The following is an 8,464-nucleotide window of genomic DNA, read 5'->3' as shown; positions in this document are numbered from 1 at the left end:
ATTAAGCACAGTCATTGCAATCTTTTTTAAATCGATTGCAGAGGCATACCAGTAAGATATACCTGGATATGGGCTGGCCAAGAGGTTCCCTGATGTGGACTCTCACAAAGGACACCCAGTGTGACGTAGCGGTTAAGAGCACGGGACTGGGACTCAGAGGATCTGGGTTCGAGTCCCCGCTCGGCCATGGAGCCAACTGGGTGGCTCTGGGCCAGTCACAGGCTCTCAGCCCAACCTACCTGACAGGGTTGTTGTTGTGGGGATAAGATGGAGGAGGAGAATGATGTAAGCTGCCTTGAGCCCTTTGTAGGGAAAAGGCAGGATAGAAATCCAAAAATATAAATAAATAAATAAATAAATAAATAAATAAAATTGGCTATCTTAAGACCTGGGAACCTGATACAGACTGACTCTGCAACTGATCACATGGCAAAAGGGAGTATAGTTTCACATCTGGCCTAGAAGGTAGATAAGGATTCATAATGCTGCCTGGATTTAGGGCGCAAGACAGATGGAACTGGAGAACAAGAGGATTCTGAGGAGAAGGGAGAATCAGGTATCTTTACCCAAGGTGAAACATCAAATGAAAGATGAAAGAGCAGCGATGCTTCTGTGGCCTTTTCTGCATTAACAGGCTCATGGCATGGTCAGGGGTGGTAGTCAGAAGAAGAGCATTAGCTACACCTATCCTAATACCTAAAGAAAGTCCAGTGAACAAGATCTCATGAAGATCCATGTCTTTGATTCGTAACCTTTCAGGTCTGAATTTTCTCAGTCACTCCATCAACTCTTGTTTATTAGAGTTAATCAGTAGCCAGGAACTACAACATCGAAAGGATTTTAGCTTAAGATCATCTTCCCAAACTCAGTTTGAGGAAGAGGAAGCCATTTGTGTGTACTACAGAGTTTGAGTGTTCCAAGCTATTTCACAAGTCTTTGGAAGGTGTATCCATGTCACCTGCTTGACTGAAATGAATGTCTGAACTCAAAAAGAATACATGTTGAATTGTTATGTAGTCAAATTCCTGTACCAGTTATGCTTCTGTTACCTGTTATGAATAGCTATGGTTTATTTGGGTTCATATTTGCACCCCAGTGGGTAAATTGTGACCAAAATCAAGGACTACAACTTCACAAGTATAACTGGAATGAATGAAATGATTTATTGAGATAGAATGGGAAATGCCATTAATTCCACTTCTTGTACAAGAAATGAAACCCCATCAGTGCAATGCAGTACAAAGAAGGCAATGAAATGTACATTAAACAATAATCAAGGTGGAGTCATGTAAATCAAAGAAATATAGTTTGGATATGCATAATTAGCAATTTTGCTGCTGACAGTGATAGAAATAGATATATCGATAGATTGCTAGGCCCCGTGTTAAGTCCTTCCAATTTTTTATCCAGCCCATGTACTTAAAAACTCTCCTGAGATTCCTAGCTATTTTAACAGCATAGCATTATAGGAGTGAGTTTGAGAGAATCATTGGGTGGATTTACATGACACTGGAAATGTTACATTGCTTCCTAGCTGCTGAGTGTCATTCTCATAGGCCATGTATGGACTCAGTGTGGGCTGGCACTGAACCATAGGCTGTTGATGAAAGATGGGAATTGTATTGAACCAGGACATGTGATATTTGTTTGTTGGTTGCAGTGCAGTTAAATTACAATTCATATACCTACATACATCTTGGATATTCCAGCTTGCCTTCAACACAGCGTTGTCTGAATGGAAGAGAGGTTGGATCTGGCGAATAGCCAGCTTTGCAGATAAACTCCACAAATTGTCCAGCTCTTACGTTTATTTCTCGAGTAGTTGTCCACCTGAACTCGATATTGTTAGGCCTCATGGCTACTTCAGTTGCTGGGCAATCATTAACAGAGTTCTGTGTAAGTAGAAAATCAACTTATTTTCAACATGCACATATTTCACTCTCGATAAAAGAAAAAAACCCCGTAACTGATTCAGCATGTGTGTGCTTGGTGGTTTTTTTCTTCTTTTGTGCTTTATACGTACCAGGATGCATTTTGGATATTCCAGCTTGCCTTCAACACAATGTTGTCTGAATGGAGGAGAGGAAGGATCTGCCTCATAACCAAGTTTACAAACAAACTCCACAGCTTGTCCAGATTTTACATGTATTCTTTGGGTAAGACGCCACTTGAACTCAATATTGTTAGGATGAATATCTACATCTGTCACTTGGCAATCATTGATATGGTCCTGTGCAATCACAAAACCATGCTACTATTAAAATGTGCATGCTTCTCATAGGTTAGAACAAGCAAATATTTAACCAATCCCCCACCCCCTGCTCCAGTGCACAACCACTGATCTGTCATGTGTGCCGAATTTTTTCCTGTTGTACTTGAATTACATTATGCATACCGAGACACATTTTGGATATTCCAACTGGCCTTCAGCACAAGGTTGTCTGAATGGAGGAGAAGATGGATCTGGGTGATACCCAGATTTGCAGACAAACTCCACCATGTCTCCAGATCTTACAATTGTTGTTCGAGTACTTGTCCTCTTGAATTGGATATTGTTAGAATTCATCTGTTCTTCAGTTGCTGGGCAATCATTAATATTGCTCTGTATTATCACATAAACAACTTACTTTCAGCATGTTTCTATTTCACTAAGGTTACTAGAAAACCAAACAAAATGCACAACCACTGATCTAACATGTGTGATGGATTCTTTCTGCTGCAGTTGAATTACATTATACATACCAGGACACATTTTGGATATTTCAGCTGGCCTTCAATGCATTGTTGTCTAAATGGAAGAGAAGATGGATCTGGCTGATAGCCGAACATACAGACAAACTCTACAAATTCTCCAGAACGTGCATATAGCTTGTTTTCATCTCTCCACTTCAAATGGATCTTGTTATGTTTCATATCTTCTTCAGCTATTGTACAAGGTTCTAAAGGAAGGCACAAGTCATTCATCTTTCAGTGAAGAGTTACCATGACAAAAGATGAATTCAAAAAACTTCTCTTTCAACAAACACACTATTTAAATTGACAGACTAACTATGAATCCTAGTGTTTTTCCAAAAATAATGCAAAAATGAAGCCTCCTTAAACTGTGGTTTGCTTTCTGATTTTGTTTCATTTATTGCATTTCCAGAATGTTTCTGTGGTGTGAGCCAAGGAGCTCTTGAAATGCAAGCAACGGTGGCAAGTAGGGATGGGATGAAGCCTTTTGGAATCCATTCCTTTAGCATCTGCAGGCTTCCTCTTGAGCTGGGTCAAAAGGAAGTCTGTGAATGCTGGTTGCATGACTCACAACTTTCCCTTTCAGGACACGGACAAGGGTGTTGCTAGTGGGGTGCCATTCTTGGTGGTCCCAGTAACCAACCTTCTTCCAAATCCAGCGTTGCCAGCAGTAGTTGCCCTGGGCTTTGATGAGGGCTGCTACTTGTGCAGCATGTAGGATTCACTTCCTGCTGAGTGCCCTGTGACCAGTGGGCATGCTTGCCAAGGACGCAGACTCTACTCTGCTCCAAAGGAGACTGGAGTCTGGGGAGCTGAACCCAGTGAGTTGGATGGATTTCTACTCCTGGACAAATTCCTTGACCATCCCCAGTGGCAAGTTTCTGAGGTGCATGTTAAGCAATATTTAATCAATCTGTATAGTGGCGTTCAAAATCAGAACCTAATGAAAAAGCATTAGCTTTCTTCCATGAGTTTTGTTTGACTCTGTTACAGTGCCCATATATGCTTAATGTAGGGTAGGAAACACTATTAGTAAAAGAATTCATCAGTTTGTTTAACCATTGGACTGAGTACTATACAATAGGCTGTGTGGTCTGTGGAATTTCTTAGATATAAAGAAAGGTGAGTTTCCTTCCACCTGTGCTCTAATCTGCAGAACAGGGCAAAAACTGTGCGAGCTTCAGAACTATTCGTGTGTCTTAGCATTCTTATAGTATTTTGTACACTTACTACAAAGTGTGCTTACACATATATATCCTATCCATAATATATCCATCATAACCATAACAAATATCAATAAAACACACACATACACATGTTGACTATGGATGGCAAAGCAATTTGTAACAGAGTGAAACAGACTTCTATGAATCTGTCCTGGGGAATTCTTCAATGCAGGTGGCTTTGCAGGTCAGCTTTTAAAAAATGTTGTTGTTGTTGTTGTCGTCATTATCGTTATCATTATCATCGTCATTATCATCGTCGTTGTCATTATCATTATTGAGGTTAGCACACATGCACATTTATACAAGTGGAACACAATTGCTGTACAATCTTTTAAAAGAGTCATGAGATTTTGATTCATGAGGAGACGGGGGAACAAAAATCCCTGTCGATCCACAAAACACAGGCAGAGCAGATGTAGTGAAAGCTGAACCCCATTTCCCACCTTGGAGTCGTTCCTCTAACCTAGAAAGTTTTCAAGCATTTGGGTCGCTTTGGTTGAAGGGTAATTTATCCAGGACAATAACAGAATGTGATGCTTCCTGCTTAGAGAAAACTGGAGTGCTACTTGGTATTTAGTGGGGGCTGCCACTTGACTCACACCTTGTTCAGTTCTGATTTTGTTTTATGGGGTTAAGCAGAAAACAGCCCTCTGGGGTTGTGTCTATAGCTCAGACCTATTTGTCTACCCTTAACATCACCCATGTGTTCTGGAAAATCACTGATGGCTCCTCTGAGGTGGCTGCAAAAGAGACAAGCACCTACAAGAACAGCTTTTTCCAACCTTGTACCCAGCAGACATCTTAGACTACAATTTCCAGCAATCCAAGCCAGAATGGTTTGTGGCCTGGAATTCTGGGAACTGTAATTCCCTCTATCTGGAAGGTACCAGACTGGGAAAGGTTGCTTTAGAATCATCCCAATCTGAGTTGCATCCAGTTTGGCCATTGTGTCAATGAAAATGCTTCTTCTCTGTATAGAAGCAACTGGGATCTAGCAAGTGCTCCCTGTTCAAGGAAGGGTCAAGAAAGATGATCTTCAAATATCCTGCTTCTCCATACGGCATTACTTTGCTTTCAGCTCTACAGGGTGCCTGATCCATCCCTATTTTCAGGAGGCAAAAGGATCTTCAGCGGAAAGAAAGAAGCATGGAGATTACTTTCCCATTTCCTTTCTCCATTTGGTATGGGACTTCAATGCATAAAATTCACACTTTGCTATATTCATTGTAGCTTTCAAGAGTGCAACAATATAGATGTTTCCCATACCTACACATACTGGTGTTTCTGTCCAATTACCATTGATGCAACGGACTACTGGAGAGCCTCTCATTATGTAAGATTGTTGGCATTTGAATGTCAGAACTGAACCTGATTCATAATTGTTCAGTGGTATCTCCAGAAAGTCTCCATTTTGAATAACAGGTGCATGACCACACCGTCTTCCACGATCTGCAAAAATACATTAGATGTGCATAGTATGATTACAAGCATGCTAGTATTCAGATCTCCTCATAAACTTATCCAGCATTGTGTAATAATGTATTTATTTTCACAATCGCAAATAATAGTAATCCAACCTTTGAAAGTTTATCTTGGTATGTTTCAAAACAATGAACTGTTTGTGGTGTTTTCACCAATTTGCTGCAAGGTGGTTGGGGGCACTGTGTTTTCTTTCTCTTCAGTGTTTCTTTCTATTCTGTATCTCTGTTTTTCTTCTATTGCACATCTCTCCATTGCTCTGCACCTCCCAGACTGCCTGAACTTCCTGATATGAAAAGCTGTACAGGAGAACATACACCTTATGCATTTTCCTGGGCTTTAATTGATGTGTAAAATGCCAAGAAGCTCCTAGATGGATGATTGTGCTATAAATGACAAAGTTTTCTCGCTTTCTTCATCTACCTCATAAGTAACAGAAACGCAGGCAACCAGAACTGAATCCACGAGAATTTTGTAAAATTTTCTTCTTCGTCTGGAATCTGACACAGTGCTAATTTTGATACATGTATCTGCCAAGAACTCTCTCACAAACATTTTTCCTCAACTGATGCATAGCTGGCCATTTTGTAAAGGGATTTGCCAATGGAATCTTCTTCCCAGAACATTCCCACAACTAATGCACTGTCATGAGACTAACAAAATATTTTGTTAGGTTTTGTCTGGAAAAAGAGAAGAGCAAGAGTTCATCACAGAGTTCTGTAGGACCAAAAAGGAGCAAAGGAGTCCATATAACAAACAAGCAGATCAGCTTGGCTTTTGCAATGTGCTTATTGACAGAAATAAATATTTCCATTCTTATAAATAAAAGCAGCCCCCCATGCATGGAAATCTTTGGATTTCCTACATCTCAGAATGCCTGGGGGGACCCCAAGGTTTACAAAAATATAGACTCTTTTTTCTTTAAAGGGCAACCTAAAGTGGGTGCAGGGGAGTAAATCAATGAGAGTCAAAGAATGGTTAGCGTCCGTTTGAAAAATAATGGAAACTGGGGCTGGGGGGTGGAATTGTAGATCTGAGCCTAAGAAGCATCTTGTAGAGGAGGGCATGAAAGGCAGAATCCTGAATGAGGTGAGGATACACAGTAAGGCCTTGTTGCCAGTCTGCTTCTTCAAATTTACACCCATGCCTCTACATGACAGCAGACAAACTCCTGAAATGTGCTAAGAAGAACTACTCCCATGTGTCTCCCCAGACACTCAGATGCACTGCATAGTATTCTGCCATTACAGGTTAATCTATGGTAATTCCACATCTAATAAGTGACCTTGTAAAACATCTGCCACCATATGAGGGCAGTCAGAATTCCACCACTTCATGGAGAAAAATATGACCTTAAACTGATTCCCAACTCTGACTCTAGTTCTACAGTTCTGCCGAAGTCAACTTCTTCCAAGGAATAACTCCTCTCCCACAATTAAATGTCACCTTTTGCCATCAGCACTTACCATGTTGGGATGAACAATATGTCCATAGGAAGCATTGAATGATACAGAAGAGCATGCCCTTCATAGTGCCCCACAGAATGCTCAGGTTCTCTATCCCACCGAATCTTCTCTGTACCACAGGTGTGTTCTGATCAGATACTCAAATTAAATATGCTATCAAGATCTCCCTGCTTTTGTGGCTAAGCAAATCATTTCCTCTAGCTCTATGACACAGTTCCTTTTTATTGATGTTAACTCACTGTTTGTTTGAATTTGTTATGAGAAAAAAAGAAGAATTTGCAGAATTTCCCCAGCAAGAAATAGTTGCATAAGACCTGTGATCAGGGCTCTTGGCAACAAGTGCTTAAATAAAAGCCTGTCCTTTGGCACTATATAGCCAAATGGTCAGGAAAAAATTAAAATAGCTCTTTCTGATTTTCTAGCATGTGATTACAAGCAGCAAAACAAGCTGATAACGATGGGTGAACTTGATCTGGCCTTGAAATAAGTCTACACATTAAACTCCAATGAAAGGCACAGCTGCAAGAGCTGATTGAAAAACTGGCCATTTTTCTATTGGATAGAAAAGAGATGTTCTAAAATTGGAAGAGGCAAGCTAAGGCAGTGTTCAGCATGCATAACTAAGCCGATTCAAATCAGCTGGAGACTGCCCCGAGTTTGGCAGAAAGCTGGCGTATCAATGGCATAATACAATGCCGCTGATTTCAGTTAAACTGGCTGTCGATTTTATGCTCTGCCATGTCAGGGAGGTTACCACCCCAGTGGAAAAGTCGGTTGATGAAGTGTCCAGGCAGAGAGGCCGTGGACTTAAGCATGCACTTCAGCAGGCACAGCTCATGTGTCATGCACTACTGCCGCTTTGCATCATTTGTTCGGATGAACAGAGTCATGAGAAAGTGGAGGTGACATTTCAGAAAGTGCGTCTCATGGAAGCTGCCCTGTCTCTGGTGGACCAACATGGTGCCTGCAAGAGCCCTGGAGGATGCTGTCCCATAACCAGTGCTGGACTGAGATTTGTGTGTGCTGCAGGACCAGGAGCAGATTTAAGTAATATGGAATTCCATGGCCACCTCCAGATGAAGGGTGCCCCCAGCTGGGTTGCCTACGATGTCATCATCAACTTCAGTATCCTACCCCCTTGTGAGCTGTAGCAATTGTTCAATCAGGGTTGAGGTGTGGGAACCTCTTGGTCACAATCTTCCAATAACATAGCACGGTGGAAGTGACTGACTGTGCAGCACCACAAAAATAAAAAAATAATAAAATGGTGGTGGTGCTGGTGGAAGTTGGCTAGGGAATATTCACTTACAGGGACGGATACTGCCATGTTGGTGTTTTGGTTTCATGTACTGGTTCCTCTAACCTTCTGCTTTTGGTATTTAAAGCATTTGAAGGTAGGCTACTGATTTTTTCTTTGATCTTGCAGTCCAGAAAGAGGAAACATCTCCAGAATTGGGCATGTTTTTGGTGAAGGCCAGCTTGGAGCTTTTGCTGAAGAGTTGTTTGTTTTGTGTTGTAACTCTGCCTGCGATAATTAAATCCAAAGTCTACCTTTCAGTG

General features: G+C 41.2%; 1 protein-coding gene across 2 annotated transcripts; it reads right to left on the bottom strand.

The window, feature by feature from the left end:
• Nucleotides 1–1,144: 1,144 nt before the first annotated feature.
• CFHR2 (complement factor H related 2) lies at nt 1,145–7,092 on the bottom strand. 2 transcript variants are annotated; one of them, XM_044439328.1, is made up of 6 exons: nt 6,905–7,092; nt 5,226–5,408; nt 2,743–2,939; nt 2,396–2,602; nt 2,024–2,230; nt 1,145–1,892 (listed from the first exon to the last, which is right to left on the bottom strand). In XM_044439328.1, exons 1-6 carry the CDS (start codon nt 6,966–6,968, stop codon nt 1,686–1,688), a joined length of 1,065 nt encoding a protein of 354 aa, XP_044295263.1. In that variant the 5' UTR covers nt 6,969–7,092; the 3' UTR covers nt 1,145–1,685. The 2 variants fall into 2 exon arrangements, with proteins under 2 accessions (XP_044295263.1, XP_044295264.1); XM_044439329.1 differs by lacking the exon at nt 2,396–2,602.
• Between the last annotated feature and the right edge of the window lie 1,372 nt (nt 7,093–8,464).

Source organism: Varanus komodoensis, unplaced genomic scaffold (genome assembly GCF_004798865.1).
Source record: "Varanus komodoensis strain SLA01 unplaced genomic scaffold, ASM479886v1 scaffold34_1, whole genome shotgun sequence".
NCBI lineage: Eukaryota > Metazoa > Chordata > Lepidosauria > Squamata > Varanidae > Varanus > Varanus komodoensis.
Note: the sequence above shows the minus strand (reverse complement) of the source record. Positions and strands in the feature narration are given on the sequence as shown.

What these genes read in the sequence shown, in the direction of transcription:
- CFHR2 (XM_044439328.1), bottom strand. Translation starts at nt 6,968, where the DNA reads ATGAAGGGCATGCTCTTCTGTATCATTCAATGCTTCCTATGGACATAT. An exon ending in ATATTGTTCATCCCAACATG is followed by an intron (nt 5,409 to 6,904) that starts GTAAGTGCTGAT and finishes GTATTTTTGCAG; the next exon opens with ATCGTGGAAGACGGTGTGGT. An exon ending in AATATCCAAAATGCATCCTG is followed by an intron (nt 1,893 to 2,023) that starts GTACGTATAAAG and finishes CTACTTACACAG; the next exon opens with AACTCTGTTAATGATTGCCC.